Source organism: Athene noctua, chromosome 16 (assembly GCF_965140245.1).
Source record: "Athene noctua chromosome 16, bAthNoc1.hap1.1, whole genome shotgun sequence".
In the NCBI taxonomy this organism is placed as follows: domain Eukaryota; kingdom Metazoa; phylum Chordata; class Aves; order Strigiformes; family Strigidae; genus Athene; species Athene noctua.
The window spans coordinates 14,275,699-14,303,230 of NC_134052.1; the positions used below are offsets into that span (position 1 = coordinate 14,275,699).

Below are 27,532 nucleotides of genomic sequence, written 5' to 3' on the forward strand. Positions count from 1 at the left end.
AGAACACAAACGAGAATGGTCCCTTCTTTTTTTTCTTTTCTTCCCTCCTCCTATTGATCAAATACTTTATCTTAAACGAACAACAGAATTTTTACTAAATGCTTCGTTTAATGTTTTCCGCTAGGTCGGTATTAGTGGAAGAAGCAAGGACTAACAAAAAATAAACTTGTAGCTGCAGAGGCAAGAAGATGCCAAAAGATACGACTTTATAAAATTAGCTTAGCACTAACTGTTGTAATCCTGACTCTATAACTAACTAATCTGAATTATATATTTCCCACTAATGGAGTCAACAATATGCATCTGAAAGCTATTCCCAAGTTATAGAATTTGTTATGAACAAAAATCTTTTAGCTGCAGCTGCACAAGAATTTACTTTGCAACATTTTTTTGCTGTTGTATATACTCAGAACATGAAAGAATTCCACTTCCTTTCAAACTGATCAACTGGTTAATTTTAATTCATAAATTCAGATGTAACTGTATTATAATACAGGATGAAAATCTGGAAATGCTTTTAAACCATCTCTCACATACACTTCCTATATATTCATGTACATGCAGACTTCTAAGTCTACACAATACCTTCAAATTTTATTTATTTGCTGAAACACATTGTAAAATCTTTGCTGCCAACATACATGGATGCTCTGAAAATTTTACCAACTAGAGAAGGTAAATGAGATGGTAAACTAAAACTCTGAATCAGGCTGTTTTAAAGTGGAACGTGTCCTGTGACTGGGGGGGAGGAGAATGAGGCACAGGACTCATAGGACTGAAGATAACCAACCCCATCAGAGATTCGTTAGCTTGGCTTACTATTAAATATACGCACTTGATATTGGGTGAGTGATGAACTGCTAAGTATCTCGGATCTGGTGAGGATGATGGTTTTGTTAATATTGATTTGGGGACAGTCATAATTGGTTTTGAAGGTTCCTGTCTTGTTTCCCCTGTTGAAATCTTGTCAGCTGCAGGACCAGAACGCAGGGCTGGCGCCGCGGTACCAGAGCTGCTCATCGCTGTCCTGGGGTCTCGGCCAGAAACCGTCACGGTTGTGACAACTCCGCCAGCACAAGAGGCAGGAAAAGCTGAAGCCTCTTCAGGTACAGCAGAATCTGTGTTGTTATGGCCCTGGGTTGTAGAAATGTAAGTACTTTCTACGCTTGACTGAGAAACTGTTTCTGCTACTGGTACAACTTCAGTTTCCATGGGGATTTCGGAGGCGGCCTCTTTGGCAGGCTCTGCTGCTGGGGTTGGTGCAGAACTTTCACACTTTGGCTGAACTTCTGGTTTTGATTTCGACTCCACCTTTTTAACAGGAGCCCCTGGCTTCATCTTCTTAGGTGGTACTTCATCTTCAGATGATGAAATCTGACCTATAAATTTATTTCAAAAGCTTTTGATTACTATTTAACAAATAGTTTGGAGCAAATAAACAAATGACACTCTTTAACATAACACTTCTTTTACTCTGCACAAAGTCAGCACTGTAGATACCTGTACAGATTTTGCAGTTCAGGTCAAAAAGATGGGCTCGGTGTTGACTTGTTGTATCCTTCAACATACTGCTAAAAACATCTAAAGAAGGAGCACTGTGTAAATTTGGTGCAGTTCGGACTGACTCTTGCTGTTCCTAAAAGTAAATAAACACAAAAAAAATATTCCAATTGATCATTAATTTCAACCATAAAAAAAACCCAACAACTTTGGAAGCCATTAATGAACTTCAGTTCTTTAAAAAAAATACTAAAGGCCTTGTTTAACGTATATTATGTCAGAGTTCTCAAATACTATTTGTCCTCATTCCATTCTAAAGTTCTGAAGTAGATAGCTAACCTTCAGAAATAAAAGATTTCTCTGTACATTGACAGCAAGGGATGAAAAATATGCAGCATTTTAGAACTGCATGCAAAATATGCCTACCATTTGGTTGTTGCACTCCTTCAAACTAAAAGGAAAAATTCTCATAGCACACCTGCTTGGTAATAATATCCTCATGGTTCATTGAAACAATCTGCACTTCTGATGAAAACTTTGAGACCCTAGTTACCATGTATCTCCCTTGATGTCTTCACGCTGAAGCAACGGCCAATACTTACATCAGAATCAGACACTGGTGGAGAATCCTCCATATTTACAACTGGCACATGTTCCCGTTTTACAGCTGTTTTCTTGATTTCATGAGATTTGCTTCTTGACTCTACCATCTGAAAGAAACAAAAACATTTTGGAAAGAAGTTCACATATTTATTTTGTAATTTTATTCCATATTTTGTTATCATTTGACTGGTGGTAGAGAAAAAGTATATTGAAATTTAACATTAGTGTTTCATTAGGAAGAAAATGGTGCATTACCTAATATGGGTGGTAAGGGTTAGTGAACTCACTCTTAATTCATATCGAAGGAGATAAGGGGAAATTATGTTACTTACTGCTTTAGCTGGTTTCTCCTTCCACACAGACAGTTCTTTAGATAAAAGTTCTTCTGGTTTCATTCTCACTAGTTTAGACAGTGAGATTTCCTCACGAAGGACACGATGAAAAAGTCCCTGAAAACAGAACAGACTTTGTTGCCATGATGAAGAGAACCTGCTTGGGTAACTAACGAGATTTGCAGTGCTTAACAGGCAAAACCTGTTCCAGTTTCTTAACCTTCTATTAAAAATAGAGTCTACTTATAAGCAAATTTGGAAAGGTGCGGCAACCAGAAAATAAAGATGAAATAAACACTAAGTACAAATTTTCCTCATTATCATCACTAACTGTCAATATTAACTGAAGAGGGATGTCAGAACTTGAACAGCCACTCTCCTGTTTCATATCTATTGTAGAAATTTAAAAAAGAAAAAAGAAGCTTCAGGTGTTCTCTAGTGAATATTTTGATCTCCACCAGTATCTGTTTCTTTGTTTTAAAGCATAAATATGATCACATACATGGGCAGTATCCAACACACGCTACAGAATGCCACAAGAGGAGGAATTAATAAAGTCTGTGTTTATTTTAAGAAAGCCATTCTGTAAATAAAAAATTCACAACTAATACCCAAACTTCATAAAGACACATGACCAATTAAAGTAGATTTTGAACTGTTTAAGGAAATTCCAAACCTGGTTTTTGGGGTCCTTGAGATTGAACATGATGCTGCGGTATTTACTCTTGTATCTGTTGTCTGTAACTTGGAACAAATTAAACATCTCCTTTTCAATATTGAGTGCTACTTTCCCTACTTCACTCTCTGTCATGACCAGATCATCACTATCATTGACTCTGTTAAAAAACAAAAAAGGGTACGTGCATTTATGTTAGGCAGGAATCTTCAGGTAGCATTCATAAAAACTTTTCAGAGCTAACCTAGATCCTCCACACACAGTGAGGGCTCAAGACTCCTTCAAATGACACCGCAAAGCCAAAGGCTATCAGGACTTCCAGCTGTGGACTACAGCAACCCCTCATCAGTGTCTGCAGGCAGCCAGGGAGGATGACCTTTGGGAAATCAAGTCAGCCTTTACAACTACTCCTGCTCACGGCACTGAAGTCAGGAGCTTCTCTGTCAGGAACGACACAGGGAGCCCAAGTGCTTGAGTTTTAGTCCTAGATTCTCCACTGTGAACAGCACTTCCATTTCAGAGACAACACCAGAGTGCTCTATCTGTAATAACTATTGGTTAATAACCAATGTGGGACAATTTGCCTTTTTTTTTTTTTCTTTCTGTTCACAGACGAGGGTTTGCTGTTGTTGATTTTGATGTTGGGATGGGAGGGAGTCTCTGCTTCTGTAAGCCTTTAACCCTCCACTGTGATATCTCCTATAAATGTTCCCTACAACCTCTACATCTCCAAACATTGCCATCACCAGATTTTAAAACTTCAGATAACCTGCATTATAAAAGCTTCTGTGCTGTAATTTAATTCTTCAACTCTAAATGCCTCAATATAAATGGAATAGTAAGATTTCTTTTTTTTAAAAGAAAAAGCTTTTTCACATGCACATTTATATCAGGATTTTAAATTCTTTTTTTTTTAATATAAACCTGAAATTACAATTATACTTGTAGTATTCCACAGTATAAATTCAATGCCTCAACATCTCTTATAAAGATGTAAACAAAACTCTGCAGGCTAAACATTTACTTCTAGTTGTAGCTTCCTATATAAAATAAGTGCTTTGAATTCCCACCTCTTCCATAAAATTTCTTTTAGGGATCGTCGAATATTTTGTCGAATCTGAGAGTTGGGTTGTGACTGGATAGGGCTAATTGATACTTTTGCTTGACTACTTCCAGATGCGGTAGGAATGGAAGACAGTGAAGGCTTTTTGAGTCCTCCACCCACACTGGAAGATGTGGCTGGTTTTTTGGAAACTGATGAGCCGTGAGAAAGAGATGAATGTTTTGGAGGAGCAGTGCCTGATGAAGGAGCAGTGCCCGATGAAGGCCAAGGTTTCTTGGGAATGACACCTTTGAAACTTCCAGCAGAAGGTTTAAGTGGTTGTTTGGTTAGTGATGCGTTAGAGAAGGATGGGGACTTCTTTGAAGGAAGATTTTTGGTGAGAGAAGGTGTCTGTTTCTCCATTACAGATGCAACAGCTTTCTTCGATGCCGGCTCTGCTCTATCTTCATTCCTTTTCTCTTCCCTTTGAGCTGTTAAAACAAAAAAGAAAACACAATATTAAACTTCATAACTTCCTATTCATAAAGACCAGGTACCAATCTATAAAGAAAAATCTGTAAAACGACATCTCCAGAGAAGAACTATCTGGTAGGCAATTAAAGCTATTTACTTTCACTAGACTTTTAAGAAGTAATTTTTAAAAAGTTAAAGCATGCAGAAGTTGACATAGGGGTTTTTAAAATAAATTTGTGTTTGATCCTTCTGAGGCCAACCAGAGTTTAAGGGTTCCACTTTGGCTGTAAAGGTTGAAAATTTTATTTGCAATCTACTCATGTAAGCTAAGGACAAAAAAAAAAAAAAAAAAAAAAAAAAAGGCACCACCTTCAAAGATTCCTGAATGGGATTTTATGGTCAAGCTTCAAAAACATCCCAAACTTCCACATATTAAAAAAAAAAAAAAAAACCACACAGAAAAAAACCCCACAATACAATTTATATTCCCACATTTTAGATTTCACCAGAAAAATTCTCATGGCACCTTAGAACACTGGTTTATTACAGAAGCTGACCTGATGACAGAGCTCATGAATTTGAAACTGCATTAATATTACCTTGTTTAATATTACTGAAAATTAATAAACCCTTTCACCCAGATTTTTTATTTTAAAGAGCAAAGACAGACAAATTATGTAGCACAGAGACTGCTTAATAAAAAATACATATCTATTTGATTGCTAGCATGAATATCATACTGATGACACTGCCATAAACTATCAGTAGATCTTCCTATTCAGTTCTTAGCTAAATTCTAGGTTTATAAAATAATTAAACATTAATATTGCTGCTCAGGCAGTAGCCATCTAATTCCCACCATTCTCAAACTATCCCATTCACAATATTCAGATTTTCCATTTTCTTTTTTTTTTTTTTTTTCCCTTAACGATAATATAACAATCGATACACAAGAAAGTTTACAAATTGTAAGTAAAGGCTCCGGTTTTCACACGTACTGAAGTTATACTTGCCTGGGACTTTAAAAACAAGCATTTCTTTAAACTGCATTTCACCTGTCCACCTTCTGGCATTGACAGGAACAATTCAGCATAGCAAAAAAAAAAAAAAAAAAAAAACAAAAACCACACACACTCCCAGCAAACAAAACATCACTTACAAGACATCAAAGTTACAGGGGGCTCACACTAGCACATTTATCCTGACAGCTCAAACAAGGAGGGAAACTACTGAAAAACAACTCCTGAAATACAATTGTTTCAATTAGAAAAGCCAAGTTTTCTCCTGAAAAACCCTTTTCCTCACAAATCTGTAGATAACCACCAATCAGTTAACAAAATTTTAAATCTGATGTTTTTAACTAGTGAAGGTTTGTAGACAAATTAGCCCAGAAGCCCTAATTGCAAAATGCAGGACACTTCCTGGGAAAGATCCAGGAATTGAACTTTTGATAACTTTACCAAGGACTGTGGCAGGGGGTTGGAACTAGCTGATCTTTAAGGTCCTTTCCAACCCAAACCCTTCAGTGATTCTATGACCAAATGGACTCTCTTCACCTTCCAGATCTGCTAAAATGAGAGCAGAAGTGATCAGGAAGGGTCTAAACGGTCCAATCTATCTGTTCTGAGGTGAACTTGAAGGGGACAAAGCACCCATGGTGAAGTCTGGTTCAAAGAAACCCTATAAACCAGCACAAGCTTCCACTGGAAATATCCCTCAAATTGGGGAAGCTTTGGAATGGTTAGGAGACATCAATGTAATATTCCCTCATTTTGGGAGGAAAGAGCCTTGCAGCCTTTGTCCACACCCTTCAGGTTCAGGCACCCCCTGAAGGTCGGCGTATGCTTCCAGCAGAAGATGCTTCTAACCCTCATTTCTTTAAATGGGCTCTTGCTGCTGGCAGTTTCACCACAAATACAGAAACTGGTGGTTAAGATGACCCAAGAAATTATACTGGACTTGAACTTTTGCAAGGCTAAGTATAAGGGTGTGCACTGAACTCCTGCTGGAACACAAGAAGCCACCAGAGGATCCCTATGACCCTGTTTGGTTTTTTTTCTTAGAAGTATTTTGCAAGTAGGCACCTTGAGGAATTTTTCTGAGTGAGATTTAACTATTTAAAGTGTAAAATGAAAACACCTGCCCTATTAAATAATTTTTTAAAATGTGAAGATTTTGCTATAAAATAGATTTAAATGATTACTCTGCCTCCCCCTCCCCCCCCCCCCCCATTTTCCCTAGAGCTTGGTCTTGGTTACTGTCAGAGACTGAGCTGGGGAGCCCTTCCACATGACCCACCCTGTCTCTCCTCATGTCTCTGCCCTCCCCTACCCCACTAACACTTATTCTAGTTATTCTAGTTGTCAGGTGGGCTTTGGCAATCCCGGGAGGGAGGGAGGGAGGAAGGAAGGGGATCAGGAACTGTTGATGGTTTTTGTTTGGTCAAATTCACCACCCAGAACTTGAGAGGTAAAAAGCCAACCTCTTTGGAGTTAATAGTCTTGAATAGAGAGAAGGCAAATATCCAAAATGTGCACGCTGATAAGGCTGTAGGAATTATTCTACTTCCATTCTCTTTTTCCTGGTTTATTGCATCCTCTGAACAGAATTGTACCTTTCTGAGGCAGGTAGGACAGAAGCACGTTTCTGTGACTCATCATGGAAAGGCAGGACAGCACAGCTTGGGTTTCAAAATGACGACAGCAAAATTCAGTCCTCGGTGCTAAGACATTTAGTTCTTTCGGTTTACAGCAAGAGTACAAAATGTGAAATTCTAAATTTGTATTTCATCCTCTATATGCTATCTTTTTAATGATTAGTTGAAATTAGTTAACAAGAACTGCATGGATAAAACTAAAAATAGCACAAGCATGATGTTCTGTGTCAATGAGATGATGTACATGTGAGAACTACATCCACACCACAAACCTTTCTATGTTACAAACAGCTATATCATAATAAAAATATGTATTTGTAAAATAAATAAAAGGTACTAGTACAAAGGTAGATTGATGTTCCCAGGGTTGAAGGGCAGCAGAATCAATGTGTCCAAGAAGAAAGATGCAGAAGCATCCTTTATTCTGCAAGTTGACATGATGACTATTTAGAAAGGTTTCCAAAGGCATGTAATTCTGTGCTTTGTCAACAGAAAATGTGCAGATATTTCATGAAAGTTTAACAGTTTAAAACTACAATACTTTATACCAATTAAAACTGTCTAACCTAGCAGTACTTGATCAGAGAAACTGATGGTACAGATTTTGTATGTACTAATTCAGCCACATGTAGGTCATTCAATGCTTCAGAACATTACCAACTATTTTCTCAAATTTACAGGACACATCACTATGTCTGAAGAGCACTCAAATCGTGTGCACATTTCCACAAAGAATCAAGACTACTTAAATCCTACCTCTGTAAATAACCTACAGTGGCTGGAGATGAACCTAATCTAAAAAACCTCTTATCCTATTTTGTCTATGAGAAACCAGATTTTTTTGTCCTATCAAGTTTTGAGTTTTAGCAACAAGATTCATGTGCTGCCACATAATTCAGCTGAACCAACTCACTGTGTCATTACATGGGTCTTGGATCCAGCGCACAGGAGCACCCAGCTGAGCTGAGGAAGGAGCAGGACTGCCTCTTCTGGCAGCAGCTCGCTCTTCTATCGCCTTAGCTGCAACACGAGCACGCCCCAAAGCTTACACTATCTTCTGATGGGTATGAAACTACGGCAAGTGTATGTTTGGAAGAGTTAACAGAAATATGTACTCTCCCCGGAGAGCAGTACGCCAGCATATGTGGAATTTCACTTCTGAACAGATGCCACAGTGGCTCAGCACACTGACGGGATGTGTAACAGAACAGGTATTCTCTCAGACCACGAGTTTCAAATGGCTTGGCCTTGCAGCCCGTGAACAAGGAGGAGAAGATGCAGTCAGTGCCCACTATACGTGCTGGTTACTGTATTTTATACTGTGGTGTTGCTGGCCCTTTCCATCAGTAGCTCCAGCGTACCTACAATAAATGCTCTTAAACAAATTTAAAGTAAAATGAGAGATGTCTACTGCACACTAACCTACCCAGCCGAAGAGAGTAACGGGGACTTCCACCACAGATTAGTGCCAGAATAAGGCAGTTAGTGGTTCTTCTGTTCGGCACTTCCGAACACACAGGTGTACCTCCCTTGGCTTAATGTTAGAAAATGTATTTAAACGAAAGCAAAACATTAATTCCTGTTTTTCCCGTTTTGTCCCGTGAGCCGCTTTTTAGGACAGCAACAGGATTCCTACTGACTGAAGAGGCATGGGCTGAAGAGGCTGAGAGGTTCAGATGGAGCTAAGGAGCAGCTCGTTTCCAGAGTGAAATCCAATGAATCCTTTGGCAGAAAAAAAAAAGTGAATTCCGTGCAAGGCTTAAGAAATAGATTTACTATACTATGTTCACTCCAGACCTAACTATAAACTCTCCCACTAGAAGCCATCAGATACAGAACGCCTCCCCCTAAGGAAATTCCCCGTGAAGCTAAGCCAAATATTGCAACATGCAGTTAAGAACGAAACTTCTGTACGTGGTGGAGGGCACAACTGCCACATTATCTACTGTGCTACAGATGAGCCTGTCGAAAGCCTGATGGTTACGTGTCCTTCACTTTTGTGCATCTCAGCGTTGATGTTTCAGCACTGTAATGTGGTTGCTCAGGCCCAGTTTGATTTCCACAGCGTAGCACTGTTTAATTTTGCGTGAAGGATTTGCAGGATGCACTCGTAATATAATTCCTCACCTACACTGGAAAGCTGTGTTTTACACCAGCACAGAAATTAGCCAAATGAAACTTTGCTCATCCTCTGATCTCTTAAAAATATTTATGTACAGCAGTCAAGCCTGTGCTGGTTCTTCCCCCTTTTCCTCTCCAATCTTTCTTGGGAATAGCAGCTTCAGAAAGCCATTTCAAAAATACACCACCACCACCCCCCTTAGTTTAAATTATCTCACTTGTGACAGGTTATTTTGCTGGAGACATTATCTAGTTTTCCCAACTTTTAAATACCTGAAGAAATATGCTATTACTTTTCTAGTTTTAAAATTATTTAAATCACATTTCGATGATCTTCAAGTTCTTGCTCTAGCTAATGTTAAAAATTTTAAACAATGCTACAGATAAAGCATTGGCAGTTATACTTGAAGAGTCTGTTTTGTAATGAGTCTGTAAGGCTCAGATTTTTGTCTTTGTAAAATCTTTTGGGGAAAAACCAAAAAACAAAACCTCACAGCTATTACTACAGCACACTGAAAACTTTTGTGAAAAATATCCTGCAGCCATAGAAGCTGTTACGTAGTACTAATTATGAGAAGTTTTCCTACAGAAATAAAAGTCTGGCATAAGGCTGTTCATACACCATAACTATTGCCTCCGGTGTCTGATATGTATGGTATTGTCTTAATGTTTCCCCATGTTCTCCATTTACACTAATTTTTTTCCCCCCAGTATGGAATTCCCCATGGCAGCGTGTAGGGAGCACAGGCTGATGGCTGCATTGTCTTGTCCAGCTTGTACAGAACTTTCCACCGTGGGAGCAGGACGTCAGCAATCCAACCCTTCAGAAGGTGCTGCCTTGCCCATCAGCCAGCCTTCGTGAGCCCACAGCACAGAGGCTGCTGAAGCACGTGTGAGTTCTACAGCTACTTTTCATGCTCTTCTGTCACTAAAACAGTTTTAGGAAAAAAAAAAAAAAAAAAGGCAAAACCAACCCACAACTAAGTTTCAATTGTATGCACAGCATACAAGTTTGTGTAGCACCAACAGTGAGAAAGCTGGTTGATAACATTTTTCTGTAAAAAAAAATAAAATAAATTCTGTAAAGTTCTACAATGTGAATAATAAAAGCTAAGAAGCAAAATACAGCTACTTGTGATCCACCTTTTAGAGTGGATCCTTTACTACACTTATGGTTTTTTTTATCCTTTAAAAAATAAAACAACCCTAATGTCAAATTAGAGGGAAGATCATTCACACCAAGGCAGCTTCGCACTTGTTAAAAAAGAAAAAAAAAAATTAGAAGGTATTCTCCAACAGCCTGCGTGAAGGCTGGCCAGAGTTGAGTAATTATGTATTTTGAGAAGAGCTAATCTCTCACCACAGGCAACAGCACTGGCCTTTACACCACCTTAAACATCCGATAGGAACGCAGATGTGAAAACACCGGCCAGAAGCAATCATCTTTTTAGGAATTCACCAAAAAACTCCAGCCAGTATTTTGAGTGTCACTCAAAAACTGGCCTGTGAAACTGTACTGTGAGGCTCTGTACGGTCCCGCAGGTCCTTGTGGCTCGGATGCAGGTAGCTGCACCATCCGTCTCTCTGCGGTCGTCCCAGCGTGCTGCAGCTGCCCGGTCTGGACGTTAGGAAAGGTGAGGGCAACCCGTCCTGGCACGTATCACAGTAGAAAAGGCCGGGCTCTTGGCTCACAGATGAATTATCTCACCCTTATTTGCCACTATCAGAAAATTTAAGAACTGCATTTTTTTTTTTCCCCTTTGTAAAACTGTTGCAACAGAGGACGGGCAGGATTTCTCCAATTTAAAACTGGTGCTGTTCCAACAGCTTTCCTTTGCCACTCAGCCTGGGTCCTAAATGGACTTCTCCGATGCGGCTGTGGTATGACCATTCTACAGGACTCGTGATAGAAATAATCCTAACAGAGCAGAATTTAAACCCCTCCACCCCAATGCAGTGGCCGGTACCAAACTTTAATCTGCGAGTTCTTCCGAAGTGAAACCTTTCGATGCATTATCCGACTTTAAAAAAATTGAACAAAAATACACACGGGTGAGCTGGTGCTTTAGATGTCAGTTATAAAGCACTCGACAATGGGAAGTTACTTACCAGGTAGAAGCCGTTCCTCAAGAGCAGCCTTTGCAGTCACACTGCTGGGATGCATGCCTGACATCTCAGAGCCTCAGAACCTTGCCGAAGAGCCACTCCTGCGAGGTGCCACAAGCACCCTCTGGTGGCACTGCACATTCAGTGCCCAAGGCTGTGAAGGTGAGGTGTAGTTTGTAACCGCTTCGGTTCCAGGGACGTTCAACTGTTGCTTTCCTGAAACCTGTTTTTGCTAGACTTTTTGTCATTTCCCTCAAAGATAGCTTAGTTAGTTCTAAGTAATTCAGAAGTGTTGAACTAGTCTTAAATAGTGTTAGTTTTCACTGATAACTGCCTACGGAACGACGTGTCTTCTTCCACTTTCAAGACCAAATCAAACTTTATTATCAAGCACCAGTGTTTCAGAGGTGTGCCTCCTACCCTGCTGTTTTTCTTCAAAAGCCTCTATCAATTCTAATCTGCACCACAATAAGAAGCTCGTAATTAAGCTGCCTGTGTGCCAAGCCTTTACATTCAGGCACACTAAGTAAACCTGTCTTTAATTTAGGAAACTGAGACAAAGGCCTTTTCTGTGTAGCTTACATACACAAAGCTTTGTTTGTTTTAATCTACATGAAATTACAGTGGTTTATCTGATCTACCCTAGTTGACTGCATTTTCACAACTACACCACTCCTGAGTGAGAGGCACTATCTGCTGAAAAAAAAAAAAAAGGCTCCTTATTTTCCAGACTGTTCAGGGATTGGTATCATCACTCCTTGCAGGGACAGACCATCTTCAGGTTCCAAGGCCAGTACAGACCAGACACAGCGAATCATCATCACCAAGATCAGCAGCAAAACTTGACTCCAAAGTGCAAGTGATCACCTCACAAAACCCCTTTTATTTGGGGACTAGCAGAGAAAGACCTTTTCCACTGGCTATGCAGTCAAGTGAGCAAGTTCAAAGAACTAATTATTAGTAAAAGAAAGCAAAACAGCAATAGAGGGTGGTGAGTTTTTTTAATCAAACTTTCATCACTTTCAGTGTTGATGACAAGAGATAAACCACCCTAATATTCATAGTGCATTCAGAAGTTGTACCAGGCTTCTGCCCCCAACCCTTCCCCTCAGCAATGGTTCCTCACACTGAAGCCAAGCACCCATTACGGCAGGAGTGCTGGCGTTCTGTTGTCCAAGTGCCTTGGGGGTGGCTAGCTGCTTGAAAAACCAAACAGGAAACATGCCAGCAGCAGGGACCCGCCTTCCTAACTTAAAGAGTCACGGCAAAAATCTTCATGTGGCTGACAGCCACAGGACAGATGTAACATACCTTGTAGAGCAGAGAAGGGGAGCTCCAGAAGGTCACAGGCAGGAGATGATAATGGCTCCCCAAGGATCCCACTGCTCCTTTTAATTAGCTGGGTCCCAGGGGACGTTGGCTTCAGCAGCCACTCCTGGTCTGCCTCCCTCCACAGACCACGTGCCAGCCGCTGGGCCAGCACAGCCCCTGCCATTCTCAGGATGCAAGTCCAGCACTGGAGCTGCATTACACCAGCCACTCCTGTACTATAATCCTTCCAAAGCCAGATCGCCAACATCACTTTTTTCACAAGTTCTGGCAGACTCATCTTAGGTATTCTGAGCATTATTTGGTCTGTCAGCAGCCTCTCTGAAAACTACTCTAGTTACAAAGGTTTAAGGCTAGACCTACATATACAGCAGCCACATGTCCCAGAAAAATGGCCAGTAACATGAAATAAATAATTCTTTTTATTCTTTTGGTACTACTCAATACTTAGTGCCTCCTAGTATGGGTCTACGATGCAGAGTACAGCATTAAGCAGACACCTTAGCTTTCAAGGAGTTAAATTCAGATGCCAGAAGCAGTTTAGTTATAACAGTATGGAACTTAGCAGAGGCTAGTTTTCCCTATGGGGAAGCACTCACACCAAAATAAAGGCATCAAGTTTAACTACAATCAGTCCTTGCAGACAAACACACTTATGGACTTAAGAACAGCTCCTCAGTTTAAGTAAAACATTTTTTAATAGTTAAGCTAAACCAACAGCAGTATATCCACATACACTGCACTCAGTTAACTGAGTCACAACTTAAGCTGTTGCAATCTTGCCTAAGGTATTGAACTGGCACCAGTCTGTGTACAGACAGGGCCTTACTTGGTTCTTTTCACAATGGTACTTACAGCTTCCTACATCACTTTTACCTCCTGAGCCATAATTTCTATGTCTGGAGTGTACTACATTTTCCCCTTGCTTTCTTTATAGTGGTATGTTTGCTGTTTTTTTCCTGCATTCATACTGTCATTACAGAAAGAAAAAAAAAGGACATAGAAAAAGAATATGTAAGTTTCTGTAATCTAAGCATTTTGGTATGCACATCACTTTTTCTGCTCATGGGCTCCCAGTATCACTGTATTCCCTTTCCAAAGTCTCCATATTTTGTTAGAGGCGTACAGGAACAAAGCAGTCCAAGTGTCCTTTGTATGTGGGATATTTAACTACATAAGCAAACATTATTCACTTTGTGACTAGGTTGTGGGTGTAGAAGAGTTTAGCTGCAGAAGAAATGAAAGAAAACTGAAAGGATAATAAAAGGAAATTTGTATCACCAGAGCCAGGGCTCCTCAAAGCTGGTCTCCCTCTTCCAGGAGGTGGCAGTGTTAAGTTGCTCTCCATAATTCACTGCTGTAAAGCAGGAGAGGTACCACAAACATTGTGCTTTTCTCTTAGTGAAACACTTCCCCTGCAAGTGCCACCCACTAACAACTTCTATGAAATGCTATTATCAAAAAAGGTATTATAATAGATTGCTATAAACTCATAGTATTTATCTGCCTGCAGTTAAGTAAACAGAGGTTTAGTGGCTTGGTGTGACAGAATGAGTGCTTTTTACTCAGGAAGTTCTACCACAAGAACAATAATAAGCCACACATTTAATGTTTATTATTTATCTAATAAACCCTCTTCACTTTCCTCTGTGCTTAGTTACTTTTATCAATAAATGCAGTTAAGATGCTTAAGTAGCTTTAGCACCTGAGTTTAGTAAATTGGTTCATGTATTTCTTTGCTGGACTTCAACAGAGATTTGAAGCACTGATGAGTTTTTAGTAAAACTTATGACTGGGCAGTTTAAGAACTCGGATACTGCAAACGTCTATCTTCTTCCCCTCCTTCTGGATTAATTTTCTATTTTAAAACTGCTGACTTCTATTTGGCAATTAAAAGCAGAATACAGAAAAAAAAGTCTCTTAAAAAAAGTTTTGCTCTATCAAGCAGAAAACCCGAGTTCAGGTGCTACAGACATATACACTGTTCCTGCTGATAAACCTTTGCATCAGCAAACTTCATGTTTGAGGTGTTCCTTTACCCGCTTTTTACAGGGCAGCAGCGAATATAATGGACAAATATTGTTACAAATGCAATACATGTATGTATAAAAGTTCTCAGCAGAGTCAAATAAGCAGTGGACACAAACTGCTTTTGTGGTTTCCTCCGGAAACAGAGTGCTTATATTATGCTGTTTAAAGGCTGTCCTCCTCCAATATAATTCAAAATAATGCTTCCTATTATTGTAAGATGTATGTTAGTCTGCTAACAAAACCCAAACATTTCAGCAATTATTTTGGGTGGTGCTTCCCCACAAACACCTAGATGATCTCACTAGATAAACAAGAGTTGGCTTCGGTTTTTTGGTTTCATTACGGACTTTGTATTCTCCTCTGATATGACCTAAATATTGATAGTTAACACTAGCTCACATGACAAATTCAGGATTTCTATCACAACCTGAATCTCTGAACAACAACGTTCCTAAATCTTAACAATCCCTATATTTGTTCCAATTTGGAAGCTAGGATTACTTTCAAAATTCAATATAAAAGTTGAGCACTGCATATTAAATTAATACCAATTTTCCTAACTAAATGAAAAGCAACACTTCTGAAAAAGGATGTGACGCATACCTAATTTCCTCTTATATGTGTAGTTCAAATACAGCCTGCAATTTTACAAGTACTTGTACTTAATATGCACTTATCAAAGTAAGTTCAAGGTATGTCCCACTCTAGTTATTAAACAAATAAATAGGATTATATTCACTGGGAACATCAAGATGTTAGACAGCGTCATAATCAGGCTCCAGATTTTGGTGTACAAAGTCACTTCCAAGGACAGTCCTACTTCATCCCCAAAAAAAGCTAAAGAAAAAAGTTAGGAAGTGAAGAAACACAAAACAATGACATAGAAAAGAAATTACTGCTCTATACAACTGCATACTACTAGCATAAAAAAATATGTTCTTTTTTTTCTTTTTTAAATGCAGAACAAGTTAGAGGAGAAAAAGAGGCTTGGTGGCAGGGTTAGATGTAAATATACTATATGCCCCTATCACCCAGTACATCTGTAAAAGCAGATGGATTTTCTTCTTGCTACTGCTTAATAAAACTACTGTCATATGTAACAACAAAATCTTCTGTCTGACAAGTACAGAGTAAATGTTTAAAGTAAATCCATGTCTGAAATATGATAAACCGACTGATGGGAAGAGTATTACGGAGAGAAATTCTGCTAATCATGTTAACTTTCCTTAATTCCTAAAGGGCCTCATGCACCCAGGTCACAAATAAGAATCTGCAGAACACGGCTTCAAGCTCTGGGAGAACACGAGCAGTTATTTCTGAAATGCTGTATATGGAAGAATCCCACCCTCAGCCTTCTCTAGGCGGCCTGAAGTCCAAATACTGGACACCCAGATGTCTGAAGTAGTCGTCTTAAACTTCTTTCATAATCAGTGTTCAGAAACACGCATTTCTAAACAGTGAGTCACTTGGTTCTAAGATTAGTGTCTAAAAACAGATTATATGTTTTGTCCATTGAAGGTGGTTTTCCTGACAGACTAGCTCAGACTCAGAGTTCTAACTTTAGATACCTGAAGTGAGATGACTCTCACAGATCTCCTTAATGCAGTAACTTCTATGCTTTGAACAGGATATAAAGATTTGTTATATGAATAAAATCTTGTAGAATACTGTTAAAGATGATGCAATGGCAGCTTCTCAGGAAGGTTATGGATCAAACCCATCCATCAAAAAGCAGGACAAATTTTTTCAAATACACAAACAATTTACCTGGGAATTTAGTAATGGCACAGAGACCCGACATATTAGTACAACTTACCTTAGTAACAGCAATCTGAAGCTCTTGCATTTGATATGAGAGTTCTTCACCACACGAACTAAGTTGTTTTCTATTCATTATTTAAGTCTGGTATATACACATATTTTTGAACAAATTTAACAATTTAGCTGCAGGAATCCAATTTTTCTACTGAATTGGTTAAATCCGCATCATCTCCAGTGTGGTAAAATTTAAGAGCAACCCCCCCCTTAAAAATAACCCAAACTTGCTGCCTCAAAACCTTCATTCTTGTCCCCTAGAAAAAACCTGTAGCAATAAGGACATTTTAAGTGATGTAGTTACATGGACATTTACAATTATACTGAGATAGAAAGTGTCATAAATATTTGACATGTAAAATAAACCCTTATAGTTTTGTTTACATCTTTCTCGCCTAATTTTAGTTGTTTAAAATACTACTATTTCTGACAAAAAAAGCTACAGTTTCTTTAGAAGCAGCTTAAAAAATGGCAGTTTTATCAAAGTATGTGTCCTAAGAGTTCACTATAAAAAAGGCACAGGGCCCAAGTAACAAAATATGCAAGAAAAATATGCAGAGAAAAATGACAACCATTTACACATCTGAGTGGTAAATACAATTAAAATACACCTACTAAGTCTACTATTTCCTATAATAATAATAAACAGTAATTTAGGATTGCTGGTGTTCCCTCTAAAAATTACATCTAAAAAAAATCTCATCTTAAGTTATCAGTTACTTTACATATAATTCATTTAACAACTAAGTTTATTTCTGAAAATAAAATGTAAATTGGCTAAAGTGTGGTTAAGAAAGCTGTGAGAACTGAGTTTCTGAATCTTCAAGTGAGTAAGCTTAGACACCAGGTCATGTGTTTTGTAAATGTGAAATGTAGGATTTTATCTGAAGTTCCACCACTGCATTATAAAACTAGTTAGCTGGAGTCAATCAAAAAAACGTCATTAGCAGAAAGACTTGTTCAGGCTACAAAGCAGGATTTACTTACCTTTACATGAGTTACAAGGATGCTATTCAAAAACCTGCAAAAATATGCAAGGCAATATCTCTGCCTAATATCCACTTAAGATGTGTTCTTGTGTGTGTGGATAATGTGTGAAGTATGAACATATAAATAGAAAGTAAAAAAAAAAAACCAAACAAAACAGAGTACTGCCTCCCCCCAAACTTAAAAGTAAAGAATGGTCCTTAAATTATTTCATGTAAAGAAGAAAAGCAGCAGAAGAACTTGGATATAACTTGACAGTTAAAAGCTGTTTGCAGAAGTGTAAAGTATCGTTGGATACCACGCTGAAGATTTCATTCTTGCCACTAGCACTGAAAATGCAAGACCTGAGAGACAGGTGCCAAATCTAAATTACAAAAATACAATTCAAATTAGTACAATCAATTGCTGATTCACGGTGCACACTGTGCAACCTTTTTGTAAAACTTAACACAAACATATCAATACTCACCTTATCTAGATTAGCAACACTTATTGTCTTTATGGGAAAAATTTAAAGCTTAATCATGTAGTTTCATCCAGAAATCAGCTGGGTAGATTGATAGGCTCTTAATCATAAAACTGTCATATGATACAAGTGAAACTTCTAAAAGTGTCTCCCATTTGTGTGTATCTCTGTACGAATCTTTGAAGGTGGAGAAAAGTAGTTTGGTGCCATATTAAGAAAAAAAAAAAAAAAACAAAAACCCAAACCCTAATCTCCCTAGTCTTGCAGAGCCAAGAATGGATGGGTATTCAAAGAAAATGTAAATGATTATTCAGGAATATCCCTATGCGATACATACATTTGAACAACAGTGAAGATGAAATGGCAGCAGTCCTTTCAGGCTTTACAGCATTGTAATTATGATCGCTTGCCCAGGATGGTGTGCTGTTTTCTGCTGCTGGCTCTTTAGCAATAGGTTGAGTGTTTGCCTCAGTCTTGGCAGTTGTCAAAACAGTCTTCTTCATATTCATCTCTCTTTTCTCAGGAAGTGGTCTCTTTTGGTTTGAAAGAGGCTTATTACCTGCCTGTATCATTAAAAGAAGCTTAATTACTAATAATCGCAAAATATATTTCACAAACAAGCAGGGATGTAGTTACATACATGTACACCAGTTTCTTTTAAGGAAAGCTCATGTAAATACACTTGAAATGATGCAGTTTCACACTCAGGTCTGTAAAGCAAAGGTAATATACATCGTAACTTCAGGAAAAGAAAATGGTAAAGAAACCACCTCAAAACAACAGTATTTATCATCAAGTTGTGGGTTTTGTTTGAAAAACTATTACCCATCTTATAGCGGTTTCAAAAGGAAAACTAGAGGCTTTGATATCAACTTTTTGCTTCCCAAAGCACAGACACAATGCAGTCAACATTAGTTCACAATTCACAGCAATTCCAAGTTACTACCCCAAACCCAGTAATCTGGAGTTTAAAAAAAGGTAAAATTCATTTGGAATGAAATTCAAATAAAAAATAGGTATTGCTTACACTTTTTTTTTTAAAGGTAAATTAATTTGGATTTTTTTTTAAAAAAAGTGCACTGCCACCTAGAAGTCCCTTGCAAGAAACTATCTAGGAGGCAGTTATTAAGATTTTATGAATTAAACAATGCTTTTACCACAGAAAGAGAACAAAAAAATGTAATAGAAAGCTCCTCTTCAAAGCAGGACTTAGCAATATTAGTTGACTCAAAATGAGAGCACAGAAATAAGCCACTGTGCTTCAGGACAACTGTTTTGGACCCTGAACATAAACACTTACCTGCAGTTGAGATTTTGGCGCGCCAGGTTTTTCAGATTTTGGTTTGATCTTCTCTTTAGGTTTCGGTTTTGCATCTTTGCCAGCACTTAAAAACTTCATAGTGGCTGCAGCGTGCTTGAGAATGCAGTCATTGCTGCAATACACAGAATCAGGCTGAGCCAAATTGAAACAGCCAGGGCCAATGCACTTCGATGCGCCAGGAGCTTCAATTACCTATAGATTGAAATGGAGCGAGTTCAAGCTTCAAAGAGGAAGCAAGAGAAACACAGCTTTATAACATGAAGAAATGCTTACACATCACACGTGCAGACCACAGCTATGACTGTTAGTGACTTGCACAGTCACCAGCGTGAAAACAACTTTCGTGATAGAACAGGAACAACCTATACAGATGTAAGAATTTCACTATTGCAACACATTATTTTCAGAATGTTGGTCTGCTAGCAGCGAACTAAGGAAGGCTGGTTTCCTATATTTTCAGATCCCATAAGCACACAAATGCTTTTTTTCTGATCCTCTACATCATGTGAGAAATCTCCTTAATAATGCAGACCTGGTTTCTCAAGACTAAGGTTTAACACACATTTTACTTATCTATCACCATCAGCTGCTGTCCTTGACCATGCAAAAGGAAGCACTCGGATTCAGGCCTACAATAATTCTTCCTCTAGAGGTTTAACAATTTCAATTTTAGAAGTCTTCAACTTAAACCCAACCCTTCTCCTCAACAATTCTGCCACACACAGTGAGAACTTTGCATACACAATCTGTTTTTTTCCTCTGCTTCATAATGATTCTCCATGTTATCTCCAAATGTTACAAAGCACTTTCTCCTCAAATGTTAAGATTTAGAAAATAGCACGTTCCTTCAAATCTTCCTATGTTAGGTCCAAGTCTAGAAATATCTGAAAGCTCTTTAGGCTCCAACACATCCCTGCTAGGTATTATGCCTTTAGTCTCACTCTTCTAGATTACTCCTAAAAATGCTACACAACTGACCTGACCCTCACAGCTACTGCAGTTCTAGACAGCCTCTCCCCTACCAATAAATGCAATTTGTAATTACCAAAAGTAAGTTTTTCAGGAATACTTCTAGTAAAAAAAAAATATTTTTTTTTAATTGCATAGTGTGTCTTACTTTTCCCCAGTCTAGTCAGTAAGACAGCATTATCTGCTGCAGTCTGATAAAACCTGGGTTTGGAAATATTCCCATAAAATTTAAGTTTATGCTTTAAAATACTCTTCTATCGTGTACACACTTAACTGAAGTTACAAGAAAGAAGTTATCAATTCATGTTCCCTAAGAAGCACCTCAAACTCCAGGTTAACTGAGCTGAATTTTAGGGCATTGACTCAGATGATGACAAAGCTTTCAGTATTGGTATCTGTACTTACACAGTTTCTAGGAGTTTTAATCCCAAACCAAAACTCAACAGCTAGAGGTGCTTTCAGACAGCAACAAAAAGGAATCTTTCTCAAAGGCCTTAGAATATTGGTGTAGGAGAACAGATAAATTGATGAGATTGCTCAGCCACGTGATTTCAGCACATCACCATATGAAATAGCAGTGATTTTTTTGCCTAGAACGAGCAGGGAATTCTGCAGAGAGAGTGGTGCTCGTTTATACAAGCCATAGAGGGATCTTAACCGAGGGATTAGGGACAGCGGGGGCTAAAACAGACTTGACTGTTCAGTTCCCAAAACATGGTACCACCTGGCAAACACAAGTAGAGCTGTACCATTCCATTTCCAAGTGCCAAAATACCACCTAAAATATAAGCAGTTCATCCACAAGAGGAAATAAGTTAATGATAATTATGTTTTTCTTTCACTAAAGGAGAGATGCCTAATACGTTCAAGTAACTTGTTAACATGCTAATATCAAAGAGTAATCGGTGACAGTCAAAGAAGAACTTAAAATTAATACTAACACTGTCACTGAAATGCAGACCAATGCCAACAGAACCAGACTCTCAAAAATGTTTTTGCGTACAAAGAAGTACAAACGTATTTGGAACTGTATAGTTTTTTTTACACATTTATCTTAAAATAATAAATATTTATATATTAAGTTCGAACTGTTCTGATCTGTAAGTTAAACTCACTATGCTTATAAGGACAGCTCTGCTATTTAAACTGACTAGAAGTTGGGGGGTGTGGGGGTGGACATTCCATAAACATTTTGTTGAAAATGTACAACAAAGATTCCTCCAGAGAAATGCTTATATTCAAACTTGTAATACTTGTTTTAGGGATGATTTCCAAGTTTAAAGATTAGGTGAGGAAGAACAAATCCATACAGAAAAAATACAAATAGCTGAAGCATTCTAAGAGCAAATACACTAAAACATGCTCTTCAAGGCATAGTAAGAAGGAAAATATTCAAGACATTGGCAATACTACAGTGGCTAAGCAGTACAGAGACAACCACTGTAGCATGAAGTTTTTAAAACTGTACATTTTGCCTGTATTTTGAATTGAGCATGGAACTTGCCATTACAAAATTTAAACTTCTATTTTATGCCAGAATTGGCAATAATTTGAAATACACACTTTTATGTTAAAAAAGTCAGTATAAAGCAATTCTCTAATACCACTAAACTGAAGAAGCAGCAGGACAAAAATCAGAACCTCAAAGACTAATTGGAAGTACAGAGGAAGTACAGCTGGAATTAACTCCAGATACATGTCAGTGTTAAGTGAAAAGTTTCACTATCATTGAAAATGTCCAAAATTGTTTGAGATTATTTCAAAGCTAGTATAAACTAGTCCAGAATTTTAATATTTTTATTCAAAGACTTCCAAAACAGTATTTAGAAAGGGCAGAAGAGCATAAAGCATTTCCTTACACCTACATAAAGATTTTAAATCCCTCACTTCAAAATAACACTTTCTTAGTTTTAGTTCCTGTACTATGGCTAAACTTCTGTTGAACAGTAATATTTTGGGGGTTGTTCAGCTTTATATTTAGCTTTAAAAAAACAAGTGAGATTTATATCCATACAAGTAAGCCATTTCTCAATGTACTCGGTAAAACACAAAAAAGAAGAAATTAAAATACTTACAGGTTGAAATATCTTTAGTTTTTTCTTCCCACTTGGATTTGCAGCTTTTTCAATCCTACCCTTGATTCCTTGGTCCTCAACAGATTTTTGTTCAACAGTTCCTATGCTTGTGAATTCTGTGCCATCCACATTTATTTGCCCCGCTTTAGCTTCCTGCTGGTCTATTTCTGAAACAGGCTCATCCTGTCCCTGTAGAATGGTGCAGTTTGGACAGATATAGTCCTCACCATTCCTTTCCAACAATCGCCCTCGAGCCTCTGAAATACCCACGCAGTCACCATGAAACCATTCCTCACATCTGTCACAACAGATCATAAACCTGAAAAAAAGCCAAGGAACAGTAAAACATTGTGAAATGAAAAGACAATTAATGCTCAACACATATTTCAAGCAACAACAGATCTTATTAATACCCTGCTAACGTACCAATATACTGTTTTGCCTCACTGTTCATTTCTGTATTTATTTGTTTATCCCCTTTTAAATATTTGTTATAAACTCCCCCCCAAACTCCAAACAAACCCAACAGGTTATTTACATATACTCAAAAAGTAAACATTAGCATTTGGTTTGATGTTTCATCACAGAAAAATCCCAACTACTTGCACTGCATTTTTAGCTGAAACCTTTGCCTACCTGTTGTTATGAGGCTGACGACAAATACAATAAAGTGCATTCGGGTCATAAATCTCAGACTCAGGTTTGCTTTTGGGCAGTTCTTCAGGCTCTTCCTCTGTGATCCCTTTTGTGCCAAGGGCAGGCTTTGCCTCCTTCTGAGCCTGAAGATCTTCAGTGTCTTCCTCGGACACAACCACTTGACTTGCAATCTCAGTGCTGTCTGTGGTCTCAGGCTCTTGTTTGACAGGCAGCTCAGACTCATCTTGTTTTTCAGACTGGACATCACCTGTTTCTGGAGGATCTTGTTCTGGATTTCTTTTCCTCAGGCGGTTCTGTATATCCTTCAGTGTCAGCTGCACAGGTTTCTGTTCAACCCGTTTCTTTCTTAGTCGATTCTGCAGTTCTTTTAGTGTTAACCCATCGCTATCGCTATCGGAAGTATCATCTTCCTCTTCCTCCTCCTCTCCTTCTTCCTCTTTTGTGTGTCTGCTTTTAGAGGCTTTCTGGTCCTTACTACTCCTAGTGCCAATCCTCCGAGTTACAGGTTTTATATCTGGAGTGCTTTCAATACTATCTTCTGAAGCAGTTTCAGCATCTGTAGCTGGGCAGGATGCTGGTTCACCTGAATCTTCCAGAGCAGTAGGAACACTCCTCCTTCCTCTGCGTCTTACTGTTGTCAGAAATTCTTCCACTCTTTCCGTTCGCTTTGGTTGCCGTCCACTACGCCTGAGGTTTAAGCTCTGCTGCTGCTGTTGTGGCTGCTCACTAGAGTCCACATCAGCATCTCCTACACCTTCTCGTTTAGCAATTGTAGTCCTTCGAAAGCCCCAAGTTTTCCTGAACTCTTTACTTGTAGGCTTGATAGTTTTCTGTTCCTCCTCATTGCTTTGCTCACCTTTATCATCCAAAACTGATGCTAAAAACAAGGAAATAGTTATTAAACTGGTGGTGAAGGGAGACTGTTTTTCTTAATTACTTTTTTTTTTTTAACATAGTATTATTTTCTCTGTGATAATATATTATCTCCACCTCATTTTATGACCCTGAAGACAGAGAAAATGCTTTCTGTGAATGTAATCCAATAGCAGTAGCAATTAAGTACATCACTAGGCACTGTGCCAACATAATCCAGCTGTTACAAATTCTTCCATGATTTAAAAATATATGTATATACACACACATACACACACTGGACAAATACGCGCATTTTCTGCTCAATTTAAAAGAAAGAAATCTTACCAGGAGAACTATTTTCCATGTTGTCAGTATTAGATTCAGATTCTAATGGCACTGGCTGTGAATTTACAGCTTGTTCCATAGTACGGACACCACTGTCCCCACCCTGAAACGCTGAACAGAAACATAAGGCTCAAAACTCAGATTCAAAAAAATTCATAGCCTAAGTAATTATTTAATATTCCGATGTAATCTCATTATGTTATTGTAACAAATACTTAACTAGAATTTCAAAGTTGCTAGTAGTCACTGAATATGAACAAAAAGGTGACTGAATTCTTCCAAAGTACTAAGTTAAATATATGGGTTTGGACACTATGCTGACATATTCTATTAAATAGCATTAGGATTTCTGTATTTCTCAAAAAAATAATTTCATGGCAACTTATTCCCTGGGTTTTCTCTGGGGAAAAAACCTAAAGCAGTTCCACTCCTTACAGGGACACAAGACCCATGAATGCACAGTATAAAAGACCATAGAGAAGAACACGGGCTCATCCAGACATACTGTCCAGACAGTTATTGTTTTAAAGATGAGGATGGTGCTTGATATCAATAACATTCTCTTGTAGAAAGGACTACTGATAACCTGCAGCAGGATAAGAAACAAGGTAAAAACAACAGCCAGTTTAAAGAAATTCAGAGCTACTGTTCTTTAGATAATACAGGGTTATTCAAAGAATAATGAGGTTTTGGATTCTAAATAAATGTAGAACCAGAGAAATACTCTCATCTTCCTTGTTAAAATAAACTAGGTCTGTATCTTGTCTATTAAATACTTTAGCTGCTATTTTTAAGTTGTTTCATAAGCACTGGTGGGTATTCCAGATAAAGCAACACACTTCCTTATTTCTCCAATAAGTTTTATTGGATAGAAGAAATTACACAGAAAAGAACAAAATAAAAATCTTTTTTAATGTCTCTTTGGAAAAAAACCCTCTGCACTGAATGAAATTTGAGAAAGGCTGCTCCTTGACATGGTTATTTACAAAAAGGTTTTCAGTCTATATGATCTACCAAAATGACCAAAAAAAAAAGTCAAAGAACCCCCAATTATCACAGATGAAGCCACAGTAAAAAATAAATCTGTGCTGACAACCAGGATCCCTTTTTTCTCAAGTCTTTTCCAGCATACTAGAGACTCACTTATTTGAGAAGACAGAAGCACATGAGAGAAATAAATAAGACCTGAAACTGCACTGTGAGTAATTCAAGAATAACCTGGTTTCAACAAGTATTACAGACGCTTACGCCAGGGAGCAACATTTTAAATGGGTTGCATGCTACGTAAATGCTCTCCTAAATCAATGCAGAAACTATGTTTTGCAGTCACTGCAATTACATTGCTCACGTGAAACTGTAACATGAAATAGTAAATATACCTCAATGAACTGGGTAAACAGAAACAGTACAATAAGAAGAAACACCCCCCAGCTCTCCCCCAGGAATGTTTTTGGAATAGTCATATGCATATTCCTGGCTTAAGAATTGCACAGGTAAGACAAAAGGGAACATTAACAGAATTTCTAAATAAGAGTACTTCCTGAAAGAATCAGAGATATTTCTAAACGGCTGCACGTATTACAGCTACAAGTTTTCAGAAATTTTGCAGCGTACACTGATAAATGCCTCCTTATTTCATATATTGCACCAGCTGCATTACTGTTCTGCCTTATCAAACACCATCTCTTTATAGTGCAACTCCTCTGCTTTCCAGTACTGTATTTAACAATGCTACCACAGAAAGGTAACTCTTAAAGCTATGGAAACATAAACATCGATGCAGATATGTTAAAAATATTAACACTGAAGTCGTAACTTGAAAATCACCTCAGGGAGATACTGCAAAAACAGCAGACTCCAGAACATCAGTTTAAATAGTAACTGATAACTTCCAACATTACAGGCTGTAATTTTAATTTAATTTTAAGCCTATAGTAGGCAGGTAAAAAGTTGAAACTGCTTCAATCGAATATGAAACTCCATTAAGTTCCCCCATAAAAAATTACTAACTATAATTTTTATTATTTTTTAAAAAAACAACACTAAAATTATATTTACACAAGAAAAAGGCTGCAGTGGCAGTAAGGGAACAAGTCAAAACAGTTAAAAGTTAACATCCCTGTTTACCTTTGAAGAACTACAGAGGTAATCCAAGTTCTGAGATTTAAATTCCAGATAAAATGTAAAGAAATAAGAATTCACTTCTATGTCCTCTATATGCTTTACCTGACACAGCATTAGAGGTTCGAATGGTTTCTCCCTGAACGGCTGAATGAAACGGAGAGCCAGAGGAGGGCAGCAAAGGATCAGAGTCATTGAGCATTATCCTTCCAGCACATGTTGAATTTCTTGATTCAGAAGTGCCAGATTGAGTCTTGGAGCTGTCAGCAGGACCAAATCCTATCAATCCTTCTTTTTCTGCTGGCTCCTGCAAGAGAAGAGACAAAATAAGGCACCAGTATATTTATGAACTTTTTATTGTTTACAAAATTTAGAATTGTTTTACCTTTATTACCTTATAAAGCAAATTTCATTATTTTGCCTTCTGACAGTTTTCTACTTTCAGAAAGACACTGAAACTGGAAAGAAAAGTCCACCCTCCACCACTTACCAACAGTTGAGACCTTTGAAATAAGTACGAAATACAATTGTACTCTCATCAATTCATTTAGATCCCATTAAGGACTTCCAGAACACTAACAAACTGTTATCAACAAGTCTACTCCATTTACAGTATTTAAAAGCATTCCGAGTGTGAAATTTAATAAGCATATATTGTGCAATGAAAATGTAGAAATGCTTTTAAACTCCATCAGTGTGCCCAAGGGAAGATTTAGCAGTTTGTACTAAATTTCATCACAGAAGACATCTGCAGCATTGAGGATTTAAATCCAATTGGCTACTCAGTGGTTTTGCAAGGTGGGATAATAAAGATCCGTAGTTCAGCTTCAGAATTAAGACATATTCCTTATCACAGTCCCTTTCGCTAATAAGGTTTGCAATAGAGAAAATTTCAGATTTATTTATTTCAAGGACAGCAAACTATATCAATAACACCACCATTTCCCAAAAATTAACCCTTGGAAAACATTTCAAAAAAATCACAAGGCATCTGAACAACTGTTTAATCCGGGTGTCCCAATTCACATGCGGAATGGCAATGGAACATCAA

The 27,532-nt window shown here is 38.0% G+C and overlaps 1 protein-coding gene across 1 annotated transcript in view; it reads right to left on the reverse strand.

Annotated features, from left to right (window-relative positions):
• Positions 1–27,532, reverse strand: part of DIDO1 (death inducer-obliterator 1) — a 55,378-nt gene that overhangs the window by 14,784 nt on the left and 13,062 nt on the right. Inside the window, exons 2-13 of the mRNA XM_074920133.1 lie at positions 26,587–26,788; positions 24,361–24,471; positions 23,140–24,037; positions 22,504–22,822; positions 19,439–19,651; positions 18,476–18,701; positions 4,182–4,644; positions 3,112–3,271; positions 2,436–2,552; positions 2,103–2,210; positions 1,501–1,636; positions 836–1,379 (exon numbers count right to left, since the gene is read on the reverse strand). Of these exons, the coding sequence (XP_074776234.1) occupies positions 836–1,379; positions 1,501–1,636; positions 2,103–2,210; positions 2,436–2,552; positions 3,112–3,271; positions 4,182–4,644; positions 18,476–18,701; positions 19,439–19,651; positions 22,504–22,822; positions 23,140–24,037; positions 24,361–24,471; positions 26,587–26,683 (3,392 nt within the window). The 5' untranslated portion in view covers positions 26,684–26,788. The remainder of the gene's footprint in view (positions 1–835; positions 1,380–1,500; positions 1,637–2,102; positions 2,211–2,435; positions 2,553–3,111; positions 3,272–4,181; positions 4,645–18,475; positions 18,702–19,438; positions 19,652–22,503; positions 22,823–23,139; positions 24,038–24,360; positions 24,472–26,586; positions 26,789–27,532) is intronic.